We start from the raw sequence: 18,148 nt of genomic DNA, 5'->3' as shown, positions 1-18,148 counted from the left end.
CTGACTGAGGGCTACCTGCAGGCAGATAACGCAAGTGTGATGACTGCAACAGTGAAACACTAAGAACATCTAAACATAGAGCAGGTGTATGCCAACTTTATATCAAGTTTATAAAGGCATGTGAAGTAAGGTGACATCAGTCCAACCAGGGGAATAAGGGTGCTCAGCTCTGAAAATTTAGCCGGACATCAGACCTTAGCCTGCAGCAGAGTTCCTTTAAGTTATGATTACAACAATGAACCTCGCAAAGAACATCTTCTAGTCTCTAAACAACAGAGACGTGGAACAGTAAAAAAAGTTAAGGACTGAACCTGAAATGCCTAGCTTATCACCCAACGATGAAAACTTCATAAATTTTGCAACTCCAAGCAACAGGAAGGCGCAATGACCCTTGGTCCTAACAAGAGGCCAAGCTCTATGGATATTTTATTAGAAAAAAGAAACCAACAGGCTAAAGTGCAGTACTGGTAATTTTTTTATGTATGTTGTTAATTAGTTAAATGCTACAATGCATTTTTTTCCTTATCCTTCCTTATTTACCTGGGCTAATTTTTAATAAAAAGCTTTGTAAATGTTTAATTAAACCATAGCCCAAATACATTTAGTATATCCCTCAGTGATGTCACTGCTGGGATAACAGGCTATGTCCATAGACTTCAATGGACACATCAGAGTACATGTAGTTCTCCACCCACTAAAGTCTATGGACGCACTTCAGGCTTTCCCTACACTGATGTCACAGAGGTTAAAGTTTAAATATTTTCCTGGGTGACTAGTATGAAGGTTTAGTAGGTTTATAGAAGTATTTTCTCCCCACAACTTGCTGCCATATCATTTGCTAATTGAAGGAAATATGTTTCTACATTTTCTGTACCACATACCATGGTGCAAAAGTAGGACAGCAAAAAGACTAATACACTATAAACATACAGACAAGGGTCCACAGAGTCATACTTTGGGGGAAGCAGCAGGCATATGAAAAATAAAGGAATCTCTTCACCTAAACATTGCTGTTAGAGAAAACTACTGTAACACATTTCCTTGACCTTGAGGAAATGCAGGACTATATCTAACCTAGGCCTTTCTTTATATAAAACTGGCAAGAATAATTAATCCTGATACATTTCTACAGTGTCCTTCCTGAGCCTGTTCCTGCAAACAAAGTGCTTTGTGCAAGTTTTCTGTAACCCTGTAATATGATGTACAAACACTAAACTTAAGGAATGGAGACTACCAAGTGAAACTAATGACATACACAGCAGCAAACAGGATGGCTTATGTTCTACATCTGTGTAAGGTCAGACTTTCTAGCAGTTTACTTACCTTCCCCTTCTTCTTTGATTGACTTGGGTTGTGAAACTGTGAAGCACTGCATGATCTCATAGTTTTGCCTTGCTTCCGGGTTCTCAATGTCTACCACATCACGCGGTCGAATCAACATTCGACAGTTAAATGTATGGCTATTGCGCTGTGCTGCCTCTTTAGGCCATGGAACACCATTCACTATAACAATAAAACAAAAGAAAATACACAAGGATTTGCTAGATGTAATACTAACAAGTGCAATATAAGAAAGTGAAAACAGGTTATCTACTAGGCATGTAAAATGGAGAAATGACACTGTCTGCAGTTCTGACACGTTTATAAGGTAATCCTGCACACCCGCCTGCAACTACCTGCAAATAACTGAAAGAGTATTAAATGAGATGAGTCTCCCCAAGATACTACAGAAAAGTGATGTAAAAACAAGTACATGATTAGTGATGACAGTCTTTCCATTAGTGTAAATTCACCTGTGTGATGTGGTCTGTTCTGTTTATCACATCAAGATAAAGTGGCAAAATGCTACCACCACCAATAAAACAGAAGAGCTGTTCACTGGAGACTTTTTCATCAAGTGCGCTGTCTACAAGCAGAACATTTTTAAACTGGGTTTTTAGCATCTTACATGGTAACCTTAGTGCTAGGCTTACCACAGCACATAAGACTTCAGAGGCATCTTTTACCGGTCTCCCATTTGATACACGGCAGTGACCATTTCAACAATCATGCCATGCAACACACAACCAAAACCAGAACAGTGTCTTCAACCTTAATGGGCATAATGGGTTCTGTATAATGGCTAAGGTGTTTACTTCACTGACATGAGGTACAGGGTTTGATTCTCACCTTTGAAAGGGAAATTGTCTAAACTTAAAAACTAGTTCACCAGGGCCAGTAGCCTAGTACTTATCTGTACATTTTTCAATGTGTTAATAGTACATTTGGGGGGTTGGGGGTAGGCATAACAGTTAAGGTGTTTCCCTCCCATGCACAAGGTATGGGATTTGATACTCACCTTTGAGGGTAAACTGGATTGGTTTAAAATGATCTACAAGGGCTGCCAGCCTAGTACTTGCCTATCAACTTAACATAAAGTTACTTATACATTACCGAATCTAGGGATCAAATTCTTTTCAAATTCTGCATGGTCCCCCACATGTAGGATGCTGTAGACACTTGCGTTCATCAGCTCATCTTGCTCAAAACCCAGGTAACTGGTAACATTTTCAGAAATGAATACAATCCTTCCATCTTGATTCACAACAAAGAAGAAACCATCTAATGCCTGTGAAGAAAAAACGGAAAAAATAAATCAGTATTAAGAAAAAGGACCAGAGACCAACAAATAATGTAACAACGAGTGTTCCAATTCCAAGAGGATGGCTAGGTCAACAGGACAAAGGAGTAATGCAGCAGATGCAGTGACAGATGAACAAAGGCAAAATGGTCTTTCTTATATTTCTTTTGGGTCTCTACTTCTGTAAAGGCGATGTTCTTCTTAAGGTAAAGCTATCCATACAGGCAAATCCACCACTATAAACCAGTTGTTCACTAATAAACAAAGGCTGCTGGCTCTCACTCACAACAAATGAAATAACAATAAGTTGGCAGACATGGTTCCGGTGCTGAAAGGATTTAATGGTAGAACTCAAACAAAATATAAAACAGTGCGAGCGCTTTCGCGTCAGCCAGGGATGCTTCTTCAGACATAACTAAACAATCATAACTGCCATTTAAATACATATTAGCACAGCTCATTAACCAATTAATTAATTAATCAATAAAAGCATTTAGTATGGAGAAATATGTAAAATACATACAAACATAAATTGATGGTTAAAATGTTAGGCTTGTCTAGCCCATATACACATAACGTGCATAATTGCATGCATACGCCACTTACACAAATAAAAAGGCATCATAATGAAAAAATAAAAAAATAATAAACTGAAACCCCGAACATACAAATATACAAATTCATTTTAAAATGTAAAAATCCACAATTTCTAGCACAATCCAAATTAGCATGTTTTCTTTCATTCTTAAGTATAGTACATAAATGGTAACTCAAAGTAATGACAGAACAAACAGTGATATAGCTCACAATAACAGCAAGGCTATTCCATTGATAACTTGCCATTTCACCATTAGAACATCTTCATAATACAGCAGACAACAGAAGTAAGTCTTAATATACCAGATGAACAACATAATGCCTCTCCTTGAAGGAACATTGTTTACTATAATCTTCACCAGAGTAAGCCATTTTTTCGGTAAGATCTGATGTTCACATACATGACCACAGGGTCTGGTACTTTGTTTCAAGGCAACCAGTCAGCACCTTCCTGCAAATCAAAATGCGAAGTACAGTTGGGAGAGGGTACTCACAAGGACTACAGATGCTTAAAAATTAGCCAGATTAGGACTCAATTCACTAGGGCAGACTCTACAAATGCAGCCCTTTTCAAAAAGTTATCAGTACAAATTAAGGAGCAGCTTCCTATCTCCAAGCTCATACAGTCTTCAAGCATTCACCCACACCTGTTGGGGGAGTTTTTTTCACTGCTATGTAATCTCTCATGTTGTACCATTACAGTGCAGTCATGATCCTTATGATGAACACTTTAGAGACAAGCAAAAGCACTCACCATATTGGAAGATGCTCAAACAACTGGACCATGATGCAGTAGGAGCTCCCACCCACTTATGCCTCATACATTTCTTTCTCCCTCATTTTCCTTTGTATAAAGACAGATTTCTGAAAAGCTGCTCTAGGAGGTCAGACCTCTGAACAACTTGCAATCAAACAGCTTTTAACACTTTTGATTTACATCTGCTGTATTGTGGTTTGTCATGTTGATTTTTTTTAAGTGCAGGGGGTGCACATGCACATAGCCTTAGACAATGTGGTTTCTCCCTTTCCTTAGTGGATATTTTACTGAAACCTACACGGACTGGCAGGATGGTCAGATTTTTTTTTTTTTTTGCAGCAATCCCTCCCAATCATACAGCCCTGGGCTCTAAGCAACCACTGATGGCTTTCTCGTTCTAGGAATAAGAACAGAAGATGCCCCAAGTTATTCTCATTTAACAGGACAGTTTCTGGATAACTTTCTTGGTATTGGAAATTAACCCTATTCCACTCTGGGAATGAACCACAGAGATGGGGGAGGGGGGTATTCCTGAACAAATAAGAAAGGTTCGTTCATGAATCAATTGATAAAGAAAGAACATGTCTATTAAATACAATGCAGAGGAGCCTCCTTGATGGGTCTTTAGCTGGAACAAATCCCATGCAATAACTAGCAGGGTGGAAGGAACCAGACAGATACAAACAAAAAGCTCAGACTGCAGTCACGGGATATGATAACATAGTACAGCTGTTTGAAGTGCAGAGATTTTTGAAGCAAATACTAGAAGCAGCTACTCCACAAGCAGAAAAAACTATCCACAGAACTAACCAGTAACCATGTAGTCACCTAATGGTGAAAATCCACCATGAAACTTTCTGCATGGCAAAAGTGAGCCCTTCTCTTCCTGGCAGAGACAAACAGCTAATACAAATTCCTAAACTTTTGCAGGTTGTTTCAAGGAATACCCAAGCTGCTGGTGCAGTGTGTACAAGACCTACTTCCCCGTTTTTGTCCCAGCAAAGAAACCCAGGAGATTAACAGACTGCTTCTCAGACAATTCAGAAATCTAATCTGAGGGGAACTATGGGTTCTTCCAAAGGCACACCCTTGTCTTTCGGAAAATACTCAAAATGGTACCCTAAACATACAGACCAGAAACTCAAAGATCCTATTGGACCACCAAGAAAAATGCCTTTCAGTGTATGAAATGTAATGCTACTGAGCAAGCAAGCTCAAATGCTGACAGTTCAAGCCAGTCAACTATGAAGTTATCAACTTTAGGATGAAAGTTCCCCTAGTGGTTTCCCATCCTACAGTGCTAAGCTTTTTGTACAGAAGATGACAGAAGAATGATCCCAAGGCAGAAGGCAAATGGGACAGCTTTTACTACAAGTGACCTTAGCAAGCAAATTAGTGGGCTAAGTCTGCTAGAGGAAGAAAAAAGCATTTATTTTGAACTAGTTCAGTGCAAAAACGCAATCACACAGGCCTGGCTTGGGGATGCATTGTGAGGGATGCATTCCACTCATGCAATGGTTTGTAAAGAGCACCAACCCACTGGTGGGCTGCAGGAGGAGTGTGTGTATGTTTCCAGGCTGTTTAAACTATCCAGTTGGTTCCCTGGAGAGGGATTAGCTAGGGCTAGATCTTCTCCCAAAACATTTTCAGACAGTTCTGGGGAGCAGAAATAGAGGTTGAATATCATCTCTTGGAGGATCATCTCAATCTCAGTGTTTCTCCACAGGAGCATAGTGGTTTCATTCTCAGCCTCTGTACAAACCCAAGTGAGAAGGAATCCCCTACTTTGACCAAGCTTATAAGCAAACCTGTGTCCTGTTTTACTTGCAATGAGTCTGTGATGAACTTATTAGGAAAAAATATTTGAAGGGTTGGGAGGCTAGCATAATGGTAAAGCTGTTTAATTTACAGACGTAAGATACAGGATTTGATTCTCACATGGGGTAATTTGCTAAGCTTAAAATGGCCCACAAGGGCAGTTAGCCTAGTGCTAACCTATCAACCTATGATGGATGTCAAAAGAAATTTATTTTATTTTTATTTTACATTTGTTGACCGGGACAGTCCGACTGGATATATGTCCATTTTCAGCGGAGGCCCTGGGAGAAAAGCTCCACATACCAAAAAAGAAACGGTACATACATTACTGAGTGATAAACTCAAGCAGACATGTTTAGAAAAATATAGACAAAGAATACAGGCAGATATCAATATACACAATATGCAGACTTGCATCTGATTGGCAAAGACGTAATAGAAAATGTGAACACAGAATACGATCAGATCTCATAATTCACAATGCTTAGACATTCAAATGCTATGAGGCATAGATACTTAGCTAAACAGCAAGTTGGGTAGCAAGACATGTATTAGTGAAGTTGTTAGTCAGGTTTAGAACAAGAGCACAGCCAATGAGATGGGAGGTATTTTTTGAATTCTCTTTTAAATAGGGGTAGTGAGGTTTCCTTGGTAACGGTAGTAGGGAGTAGATTCCAGATTTTACTGGTCGAGTTGGCAAATATAGCATCTCCTACAGAGTTGCTGGATTTTTGGGTCAGTATCATTAGTTTATCAGCTGAGCGTAATGGCCTGGGGGCACTATGAGGGGTGAGAATATTTTTGAGGGCAGGGGTGTTATCAGGTTGAGGGAGTACTTTATGCGCTACTATAAGCTGGTTGAACTGTAGAAGGGTAGGATACTCTAGCCAGCCCAGTGCTTTGAGGTTCTGGCAATGGTGGATCCTAAAAGCCATGCCTGTAGCAAATCTGGCTATATGATTGGAACATCCTGATAATTTGTTGAGATCAGTTTTAGATAGGTTGGTGAGTACAGGAGAGGCATACATAAGGGTAGACAGGAGGTGTGATACCCTAGCTGGGGGAGGGGGGGGGGTTAAGAAAAATTATGGCTCTGTACAGGGAGCCAAGTTTTTTGTTGACGGACTTAATAGTGTGATTGACATGTTTATCAAATCTAAAGTTGCTGTTTATTATTATGCCTAGACGCTTTGTATGGTCATCAGGGGAGATAATGGTGTAATTGCTAGATTTGATGTTGAAGGAAGGAGGAGGAATTCTACGGTTAGGGGAGAGAAGTAGTAGCTTGGTTTTGTTAGGATCTAGAAGCAGGCAGTGATTAGCTAGCCATGTTTCTACCGGGCTGAAAGTGGTCTGGGTGATGGTTAGAAGTTGTGTAAGAGAGGAGGCGGAGCATATTAGCGCTGCATCATCTGCATATTGGACGCAGGTGGCTCCTGGGATGGTGGCGTGCAGATCAATGATAAAGATAGAGAAAAGAAGGGGGACCTAGTATGGACCCTTGTGGGTTAGAGGAAGCTGGGATGACTGCTTGCTCTGCCATAAGAGAGCCTGCTGTCTACCGTTTAGGTAGGAGCGAAACCACTGAATTGCGTGTTGGTTTAAACCGATGGTTTGTAGGGTATTGAAGTAGCTAATGGTTGACCATATCGAAAGCTTCTGAGAGATCTAGGAAGAGTGCTGAAGATAGTTTGTTGTTGTTACGATGAAGACTGAAACATTAGAGAAAGACAGAAGTGCCGTGGTGATACTGTGGAATGGCCTAAATCCGTGCAGAGAGTCGGCAAGCTTTCCATTTTGAATAAGAAAGTGCATGATTTGTTTGTGTATGCATCTTTCCAGGATTTTAGCTAGTGGTGAAAGAATGGCTACAGGTCTAAAGTTAGATAATTCTGTGGAACTTCCTCTTTTATGGAGAGGTATAACGTGATATTTTCCATATTGCTGGGATGGATCCTTCCGAGATGTATCTGTTGATCAGAATAGAAATGGGAAGTGCTACGGCATCAGCTGTTTTTTGAAGATATTCAGCTGGGAGGTGGTCGGCAGCTAATGTAGTAGGTTTTAGCTTTTTGAGTAAGGTCCGGATCAGGTTGGTAGGTACGGTTTGAAAGGTAAAGGTGGGTTGGGTGCTGGGTGGATCAGGGCTAGATGTGCCAGAGCTGGTGTTTGTGTCCGATGGAGTGAGGTGGGTAGCTAGAGACTGGATAGTTTCAGTAAAGAAGGAGTTGAAGCGGTTTGCAATTTCAACAGGGGATTTTATCAAGGGCAGCTGATGGGGTAGAAGTGGCGGAACAGCCTGGGTGGAGTACACTGTTAATACCAGCCCAGAACTTTTGAGGTTTTAGCTGATATTTTTGTTGTAGGAGGATGTAGTGATTTTTTTTTGTCTAGAACGACAGATTTTTTGGTCTGGTTCCTTAGCTGCCGGTATCTTACTTGGTCCATAGGGGCTTTGGTAACATGCCACCTGGCCCAGGCATTGTTTCTTAGTTTAATTTTGATTTTTGTTTCTTTAGATAGCCAACCATGGCTTTTACATGGATGGTATGGGTAGGAGCATGGTCATTAAGGATAGCCATAAATTTGGTATTGAAGTACTCAACTGCTTCTTATAATGGGTGTCGTTTCAAGACATTCCAATTACATGCTTTGAGTTCTTTTTGGAAGTTGTCAAGGTTAAAGTTCCTTAAGTTTCTTACAGTTTTGTAGGTGGGCTGGTTGGAAATGTCGGCTTTGAGCCAAATAACATAGGCAAGGCAGTGATCACTTAGATCATCGGGTAATGTACCTGACTTGCACTTTTGGGGGTGGCTGTTAAGTATCCAATTGAGGATACTATCTTTGACTCTATTTTTTGCTAAATCTGGTGGGGGTGGCAATGATCTGAGTAAACCCATGGAGGTTTAAATGGGTGGAGAGAGTTTCACAGGAACAGGTGCTCCAATCAATCTTAAAGTCCCCCAAGACAATGGTTTCCTGGGGATAATTAGAAGCTTGCCAATGTAAGACATTTTCTAGAGTATTATCATTCTTGCCGGGTGGAATATAAATGCAGATAATGTATCTGCATTTATTTTTGTTAATTATTAGTTTGGTGATGAGAATTTAGGCATTGCCAAACTGGAGTGGCTGTTGGGTGTCAATTGTTATTGTTAGGGTAGACTTTTATAGTACGGCTACCCCTGAATCCATGGTGGATGAATGAATCCATCTCTCAAAACAGTACTTGCTGAGGGTGGTGCAAGGGTGTGAAAATTCTGCACCAGGCTGAGTGCAGACATCAGGTTAAATTCCCTAAAGATGCACTGCTGCATTTGTGACCCAAGCTGCTATCAGGCATCACTTATTTGATATCTAAATCTTAACAACAAATCTATGGCAAGGGAAACCCCAGCAGTATCCCCGCAACCTAAGCCACTGAACCCTGCTGTATCTGGAGGGAGGAGGCCTTAGGGCCAGAGTTCAGGGTCTTAAACACCTCGGCATACAGATGGATGGATAACTGAGGGGATTGTTCCTAGAGATCAGGCTGGTCAGAAAAGAGCTCTGGACAACTGACAATGGGATGGTGTGCCTAACAACCTGGAACATATTAGCAATGTTGGAAACGGAGATGAATCTCTTCCAGACTCTCATTACCTGTTGAAATGGAAAACTAACCCAAACCTGAACCCTTACTAGATAAGGGCAAGCTCAGCATCCACAAGTGGAGGACACTTTCAGAGGACCTACCACAAGACGTAGTAAGCTGTGGCCTACCTTCCAAGTCTCTGTTCTTAAGAAAATGTTCTGCTGAGACTAGGAGAGCTGCAGGAGGGAATATCCTTCTCATCTCAAGGAACCCTCAACTGCCACCATCTTTCTGGTGACAAGGTAAGACAGGAGTTTTTCATTTTGAAGTCTGCAGAACTCAAGGCACTTACAGCAATGCTTTCACACTAATTTTCTAACATGAGGCAATTATGCTGCACATGATCTTTGGTAATCTGAAGGCCACACAGATTCTTAGATGTGACTCTAGGGGTACCTATTACTTGATCGACAAGTCAAAACAGCGACACTCACATGTTCGACTCCACATCAACGACACTTCATAACATCGACGTTTCAGGTAAGCGATCTTCCCCCTCACAGGACCCATGGTAGCACTCGTTTCTGTCTTTTAACGCGTAAGGTTTATGTCATTCTTCAAAATGTACCCTGACAGCGTTGTCCTTACCTTCTTAATAGTGAAACGAGTGCTACCATGGGTCCTGTGAGGGGGAAGATCGCTTACCTGAAACGTCGATGTTATGAAGTGTCGATGATGTGGAGTCGAACATGTGAGTGTCGCGGTTTTGACTTGTCGATCAAGTAATAGGTACCCGACTCTAGACACTAAATTACAGAACATCTCCAACATATGCATAACGATCAAGTTAAAAGCTGCGCAAAATTCAGAGAAGGAATGGCTCAGAAGTTAACCTCACTTAAGTAAATATGCGGCATAAAAGTATGTGTTGTCACTGGGTGTAAGAAACTAAATACAAAAGCTGCCAGAAAGTGCCAGACTTGACTGGGGGAAAGAATTATTCCAAATACTGGCCAGCTAAAAAAGAGGTTTCCAGGGCTGAATAATGTTCCAGCCACTGTAATGAATACATATACTTTTACATATACAGATTTTTAAGTCCCTTCTTGCATGGTCAAATGTCTTAACCACTGGGTACAGCGAATGTAGCCCATTAAGTTGTCCCTGTCACCTATGTAGCCTCAAGTAATACAGTGGTGTGTTGTGTACCTCGCAGGAGAAAGGAATGCCTCTACATCCTGGTCAATAAGTGATCGCCAGGGGGCTGAGCAGCTATTTAATTAGGTACGCAAGTGACTGTGAAGATGTTTAATTTGCATGCTTTAACTCCCCTGGTCTACCCAGACACTTCTAACATGCAATGAGCATAGTGCAGGGACTTGTGTGCTGGTTGTGCATTACCACCGTACCATACTTTATAGATATCTGATACACACGTTCTCCAAAGTCTGAAATTTGTACACTCAAGGCAGGTCTTACTCTGCTATAGGGGATGCTCAAGCAGTGCAAATGTCTTTACAAAAGTTTCAGGGAAAAGAGAACTGACCACCAGGTGTCTGTGTACCACCCTTCCCCCGATAAGTTATATTCACGCTGCCTGAAGTACAGCCAGGAACCTTGCAACTGCAACAGACTTAACTACAGAATACACTTGGAAATTGAAGGTAACCAGGAGTTGAGCATTCAGACACAAGAACATTACGGTATGGATGAAAGAAAAATGCTTCTTTTTCTGTGAAAAGTAATGTGCTCCCATTAAGTGTGTATTCATCTAATAATCAGAGAAGCTGATTTCAAACACAGGTTAATGGCAAAGGAAGCATGAATCAACCAAAAAGTGTTTATAAAGAGAGGTGGTGTTATACTTAACATACATATAAGTTATTTAACGCATGCGCACACACGTTTTGTGTGTGTGTGTGTGTGTGTGTGTGTGTGTGTGTGTGTGTGTGTGTGTGTGTGTGTGTGTGTGTCTGTCTGAGGAAACATCTTCAGTGCACAGGTACTTGTGGAATAATAGCATGCCCATTAACTATGGCCAAGTTATTTCACGTGTTGATATTCTGCTTTCTCAAATGTGAAACATCATACAAGTCAAATGAAGCCAAATGAGTAGGACCTATTTCTTCACAACAGACATTAACCAGAGTAAAGCACATTATAAAGTGGTGTCTTCAAATCATAAGGTTAAAAGCTTAGTACAGACGTTGCAGACAGCAGGTAGAGGAGAATGTTACCTTACAGTCTGACTGCTGAAAATCATACTAGCTTTTCTAAAGCAGTATCTGTAGGTTTTTAATGGAAGTTTTTTTTTTTTTTTTTTTAACCGAGAGATTACTGCTAGTTTACAGGCAGAGACTTCAAAAGTAGGAATCCCTTGGCCAAGAAAGTTGTTCTCCAGATGCAACTTTGCAGGATGGGATTACCAAACAGTTTAGAAAAAAAAATAATGAAAACACATTTGGCTGTGAATGACTTAAGGGTTTAGTAGGCAAATGAAACAGTGGTGAAAGCAGCCGTGTGTGTGTGTGTGTGTGTGTGTGTGTGTGTGTGTGTGTGTGTGTGTGTGTGTGTCAGAGAGAGAGGGAATCACTGCGTACTTTGCTGCGAATACTAATGCAAGGCCAACAGGCGATGGCCCCCCCTCCCCCAACAACACAGCGAAAGTAATACAAATATGGCTAATCACTCTTCTCATGTTCCAGGACACAATGCTGGATGATTCCTTCATCAGCTTTAATTAATACCCACTCAAAGAGAAAAAAAAAAAAGAAAGGCTATGATTCAGGTACCACCTGTACTGTACCCAGCACAAGGCACCCATCAGAGGAGGTCATCTCAACATTCACACAAATGCATGCATAACATCTGAAGGAGGGAAATATTAAACATTATTAAAAATAATCACTGAGGTACACTCCACAATACTTGTGTCTGCAAGTGTCAGGATTGACACAAATTAATGCAGACATTTTTCTATGCGTAGTGAAACAGAAAATAAGCCTGGAATAAAAAGCAACCTATAAGTTAAGGAGGAACAATTAGGCATATTCCAAGCAGAAAGCAGCAAAAATATTGGAAGGCAGCAACAATATTAAGGATTCTCCTCTGTTGTTGTCTCTTTCGGCTTTTCCTGGTCAGGGTTCGCCACAGCGGAACTCCGGTCCGCTAATGATTGGTAGTTGATTTTTACGTGCCAAGTTACCAGCCCTGACGCACAACCTTCAATGAAGGTACGCCCATTCACGCATGTCTCCGCGCAGAAGACGCTCTTGCTGAGAATCGAACCAGACAGCATCTTACTGTGAGGCGACAACGCTACCACAGCACCACCACCGTTCTACTCTGTGAAGTTTGCATTTTGGCATTTGTACTCCACACCATAACCATCAAGGGAAAGTACATGCAAACTACAAACATTTTCTTTTCTGCTGTGTGGGGGAAAAATGGAGAGACAGCAGCAGGTGCCATCTGGTTTCCTGACTATCGCACCATGTGTAGTTAAAAGTAACAAAGTCTGCATTTGTATGTTGAAGAAAGGCAGTGTTTAAAGTGAAGTGACTACCCACTAAGTAGGACCTGTTGCAGTCTAGTTGCAGAGCTAAACAATATTTTCAAATGAGTTTATTTTTTTATAAAGGACCTTTGACTCTACTACATGCAAACAAACAAAAAAAAATGCAGCTGTGAGCATCCCTTCATGGATGGCTGATGGCACTTTCTAAGAAAACAGGTCTAAAAATCATACACATGACACACAGGGATGAAGTTCTGACTGTAACCCAGATGACTGTGTTGGATTAGCAGCACATGCACAGAAAGGGCAGGGGAGGATGACAGCGAGTGACCACTACTGACTCACCGATTTGTGGCTCTGGCTTGCTGCTTCAGTCACACCTACAAGGAGCTCTGGTGATACAACCTCAGGATACTGGTTGCTGACCACATTGCTGTCACAGTGAATGCTACCAGCCAGGGGAAGACACGGGGAGGGCCACATGGTTCCTTCACAGACAGCAAATAGTGCAGTTTAACAGAGCTGCTGTGGTAGGAGGGATATTCCCTTGGGTCTGGCCCATTCCTTACTGTCAGTCTCTCACTTCTCCTTGGAATAGACGGGGTGATTAGGCCTTCCAGTTAGGGAATGAATGGGCCCACAGAGCTCTTGTCCAGAACCAGGAACTAAAGAATCAGTTGCAGGGGTGCCACTGGACAAGTACCAGGGGAAAAGGATGAAGAATGGAAAAATTATATCTAACAAATAATAGAAAAAAACATCCTGTAGACCAATTAACTTTACTGGAGTGGCCAACACTGAGACAGCTGTATATTTTGTGAATATACAACAAGACCTACTTCGGGTTGTGGGCATCTTCAAAAAGTATAAATTTTTACATTTGCATTTTTCTGACAGGCACTTCTTTTCTTGACCCAGCAACTCGTAACAGCAGTGCTTTCTGCTGCATCCAAATGTAACACTCTTAGCATTTTCAGAAGTAAACAAACAAGTTGATCATTAATTTACTTGACTATATTGGGACTGGAAGCATAATTCTGAAAACACCCTGGATTAATTCCATTCTGAGTGTCATTAAGAACCATTATGAGTTATTCTGTGTCCATATTTTGATATCACTGTTAGAATTATGGAATGGGTGCAGCTAACAGTATCAATCACTTGGAATAAATCATTCTAAGCACTCATTTTTGCAGAAACCACACTTCCACTATTACAGCATATGACTTAAGGGCAGGCTCACTCCTCAATACACTGTTATGGCACCTGTTAAACCAGATCCATTCTGGTAATGAAAAGACCTTTTTTAACATGAATTCTGTACAGTCTCCATAGCATCAGCAAATAAGCACACGAAAGTGCACTACAAGACCACAAGAATATCAAGATGTAAAGCGACATTTCAAATTTCAAAAAAGAACATCAGCCAAAATCCAAAACAAGAAAATCCAAAATGGTAGGCAGAAAATTATATAGAAACCCCATAGTCTGAGGAGAAAGTTACAAAACTTAGAAATGGTTTAAAAAATACAACTCCGTGACTACAAAGCAAATATGTGTAAGTAAGCTTACCATAACAGCAGATGCTGAAATAAGTCACTGTTGCAGTAGCCTAAGCTATATGCTATGTATTCTTCCAACGATCAAATTACTTTAGGGCACATTTCACGTGTTCTAACCACTGCAGAGTTCAAGGACAGCAGTATGAAGACAGAGGGTGGGACACTAACATCTCGGAACTTTATCATCTCATAAGGAGGGAAGATAGAGCCCTACTAGACAGGGATGCGTTAGAACACTGGAATGACAAACAATACAGACCATGGCATAAAAAGAGAGGAGGAAGGAGGGTGTTTGCATTACAACGGGGACCTATTCAAATATCTTCTCTTATGCTAAGTTTACTTACCCAACTACACTGTGTTCATCATTAGACTACAGTGCAAAAGTCAAAGCAATATGGGAGATTAAAAGGGAAAGGGAGAAGGAAGAGGGATCAGCGTCCAGAAACCTTTGGGAAATAGTCCTAACAAAGCCTGTTCTAGACCTACAAAAAGAATGCAGGTTGTAAATGCTTGGTAAATGTGTGCACAGAAGACAAAGCCTCTAATATATTTCTGGAGTCCACACTTTTCCAAAAAGCCAGTAGCCAAAGCCCTTGTAGAGTGGGTTCTGACTTTGTTATTCAAACCATAACAAGATGCTTCTGGGCAAAAAGCAACAGAATTGTTTAGAAACTGTTTATCTTGCCACTGAATATCCCTTTTTCTTAACTTCATAAGAAATGTACACTGGATTACAATTTCTGAATGTTTTTATCCTGTTATAGACTATCCAAGTTACCTGTGGATACCCAAACTGTGAAAATAAAAAAAAAATAAAAAAAACACCATATATTTTTTGGTTCTGGAATTAAAACAGGAAGATGAATAGCTTGGTGCAATGGTCAACTCTGAAACTACTTCAGACATAAAGAAAGGACTGGTTCTCAAAGTTATCCTAGCTCTACAAATGATGAGACAGGACTGAATCACCACAAGAGCTTGTAATTTAGATACAATTCTTGCAGAATTCACAGCAATGACTAACATTATACTCTAAGATAAGAACTTCAAATCAACCTTATGAGCAGGTTCAAAAGGAAAAAGTGAGAGCTTCTCCAGTACAAAATTAAGATCCCAAGAAGCAACCATCTGTCTTCTAGAACTGCTTTCAAAAACTGTTTCACTTGAGGCAGGGTAAAAAGGGAGCTCCACAGGCAGACAAGCAGAGAGGAGAAGGAAGAAAGGCCAGAGGATAACCCACACAAGAACTACAGACACAAAGGCGTCTTGAGTTTTAAAAGGATCCTATTTCTTGGTGTAGCACAAACAGGAAAATATATCTTTGCCATATATAAATTTCTAGTAGCAGGTTTTTCAGCCTCCTTTAATAACTGCTGCACATCCTCAGAAAGCAGGTGCCTAGACATATTAAAATTCTATCATCCAACAGTGAGATGAAGAAACTGAATGCTGGGGTGAATCAACAAACCCCTTTTCTGTGCAAATCCACCATGTGATTAAGTTTATGGTAACTGTCCATGGCCATTTTCAAAAGAAGGAAGAACCACTGTTGCCTGAGCCAAAATAAGTTCACCAAAATTATCCTTGGAGAGTCCTCCTGAATCTTTAGAAGGACCCTAGATATCAGGGAAAAGGGTGTAAAGACATTGAGAAACACCCACCTGAGGAATGAAAAGGCATCAGTCATCCAAGCCTGCGTGCAAGGAGTCCTGGAGCAAAATTTCTTTAACTGTTTTGAATGGTGGCAAGCAGACCTACTTCAGGAGATTCCCCAGAGCAGGATCAATTCCTGGAAGACCCACGAGTACAACCTCCACTTGTGAGGATCTGGTCCTTCTCAGCTTATCTACTATAACATCCTTCTCTGACAAGATGCTGAGTTGCTAGTTCCCAGGCTACCATAACTAGTCTGCAAATAGGGTACGACCTGGTCCCACTCCCATTTAAGTAGCATACCAGTGTGGTTTATCTGCAATTGCTACAAGGAAGCATGGAATCTGAAGATGGTTGAGAGACTTGACGGCCATTTACTGACGTCATCATTTCTTAGACATCTGTGTTTCAGTTTGCCCTGCTTGTTCCACAGACCCTGGATGTTCAACCCTCCTCCCCTTGAATCCAGCTCCTCAAGCAAAGTCTGAGGCATCTGTGGGTGTAGACAGAGTAGGGGCTGGACAACTGATTTACCCACTAAATTACCCCCTCCCCCCTTTGTTTTTTTAAATAAAACCTAGCCCTGGGATCTAAAAGCAGAAGGTGTGCTGGCTTTGGGTTCAAACAGATTTGATAAACCTTTGAATTTATCTCATGTGAAATCTGGCCAAATGAATCATGACAACTGTAGAAATTATAGAAGCCAGGGAACCTAGAATCCTAAGACATTTCCTGGTAGTTGTCACGGCCTGTTTGGAAAACGTCAGAAACTGTACATTGTAGCACTCCACTTTGTCTTAAGGAAGAAAGCCATCATCAGAGATGGTTCTAGGAGACATCCTACAAATACTACCCTGGAAATGGAATGTGTGTGTAATCCGGGCAAATCCACGATTAAGAAAAAGGTTCTTTACACAAGAGACAGACGGCTCTTGAGAAATTCTGCAAAAATAAGGAAGTCATCTAAACACAGGGAGATGTGAATGCCCTGTGATGTGCAATGAGCTATTACAGATGCTATATACTTTGTAAACACTCATGGAGCTGCTGCCAACCCAAAGGGGAAAAAAAACTGAAAATGTAAACCAGAAGATCTTTGCAAGTATTTGAAATATTTGGCAATTGGAATGCGATATAATCATCTTTTAAAAATGGGGTATCTAGGAAACTGGAAAAAGGGATAAGAGGTAAGAGACTGCACAGTCAGCATTTTGAATTTTGGAATCTTAACATAAAGATTTAGAAAAAAAAGTCTAGGACAGGTCTTCATGTTCTTTTCTTTGGCACCACAAAATTCTTGAGTAAAATCTTTTCTTTATTTGATCTGGAGGGGTATGCTCTATCATCCCTTGAGACAGCATTTGATCCAGAACAGGAAAAAACAAAGGGGATTAAATTGGATGGGTGTAGAAGGAACCTTGAAAAGGACGAAGGAAATCCCATTGCTAGTGGTAACCCTTTTAAATGATTCTCAGAACACACGTACTTGAAGTTATCTAGTGCCAGAGGACAAAGTGAAGACCTAGACTATATGAAATAGTTTCTGGGCTGGCAAGGTGAGGAGGGAGAAATACGAGATGAAGCACAGAGTCAATCTGATTTTTTCAAATTGTCCTTGGTCTTGGGAGGATCCTCCTTTCTTATTTGAACCTCCATGCCACTCTATTCTGAAAGAATGCTGCCCTGTGCTTATTCTGTGTCCTATAAAAGTATCCTGAACAGGAAAGTTAGTTTCTACTAAACTCGGGTTTGGGGATGTTGAAAAACATAGATAATCCCTTGAGTTAACTTTATCATCAAATCATTTGATGACCTCAGCAGAAGGGCCAAACAAAAGGCAATGTCTTTCGGTTTTCCTGGTTAGGGGTTGACACAGATCACCAGTCCAAATATTGATTGGCAGTGGTGTTCTTTAAGGTGTCGAGTTGCCAGCCTGGCGCCCAACCTTCACAGAAGGCACATGAACACACACATACGCACCTACCTGTATGTCTTTAAAGATTCACTTGACCGAAGGAAGAAAATGCAGACTCCGCACAGAAGGTGC

General features: G+C 40.9%; 1 protein-coding gene across 4 annotated transcripts in view; it reads right to left on the bottom strand.

Annotated features, from left to right (window-relative positions):
- NCOA1 (nuclear receptor coactivator 1) overlaps nucleotides 1-18,148 on the bottom strand; it is a 1,171,950-nt gene that overhangs the window by 662,463 nt on the left and 491,339 nt on the right. For all 4 annotated transcript variants that reach the window (XM_044062390.1, XM_044062389.1, XM_044062386.1 and 1 more), the window contains exons 5-6: nucleotides 2,434-2,608; nucleotides 1,324-1,503 (exon numbers count right to left, since the gene is read on the bottom strand). In XM_044062390.1, coding sequence (XP_043918325.1) covers nucleotides 1,324-1,503; nucleotides 2,434-2,608 — 355 coding nt within the window. The remainder of the gene's footprint in view (nucleotides 1-1,323; nucleotides 1,504-2,433; nucleotides 2,609-18,148) is intronic.

Source organism: Protopterus annectens, chromosome 2.part1 (assembly GCF_019279795.1).
Source record: "Protopterus annectens isolate FY-2018-M chromosome 2.part1, PAN1.0, whole genome shotgun sequence".
In the NCBI taxonomy this organism is placed as follows: Eukaryota; Metazoa; Chordata; order Ceratodontiformes; family Protopteridae; genus Protopterus; species Protopterus annectens.
This window is presented reverse-complemented; position numbering and strand designations above follow the sequence as displayed.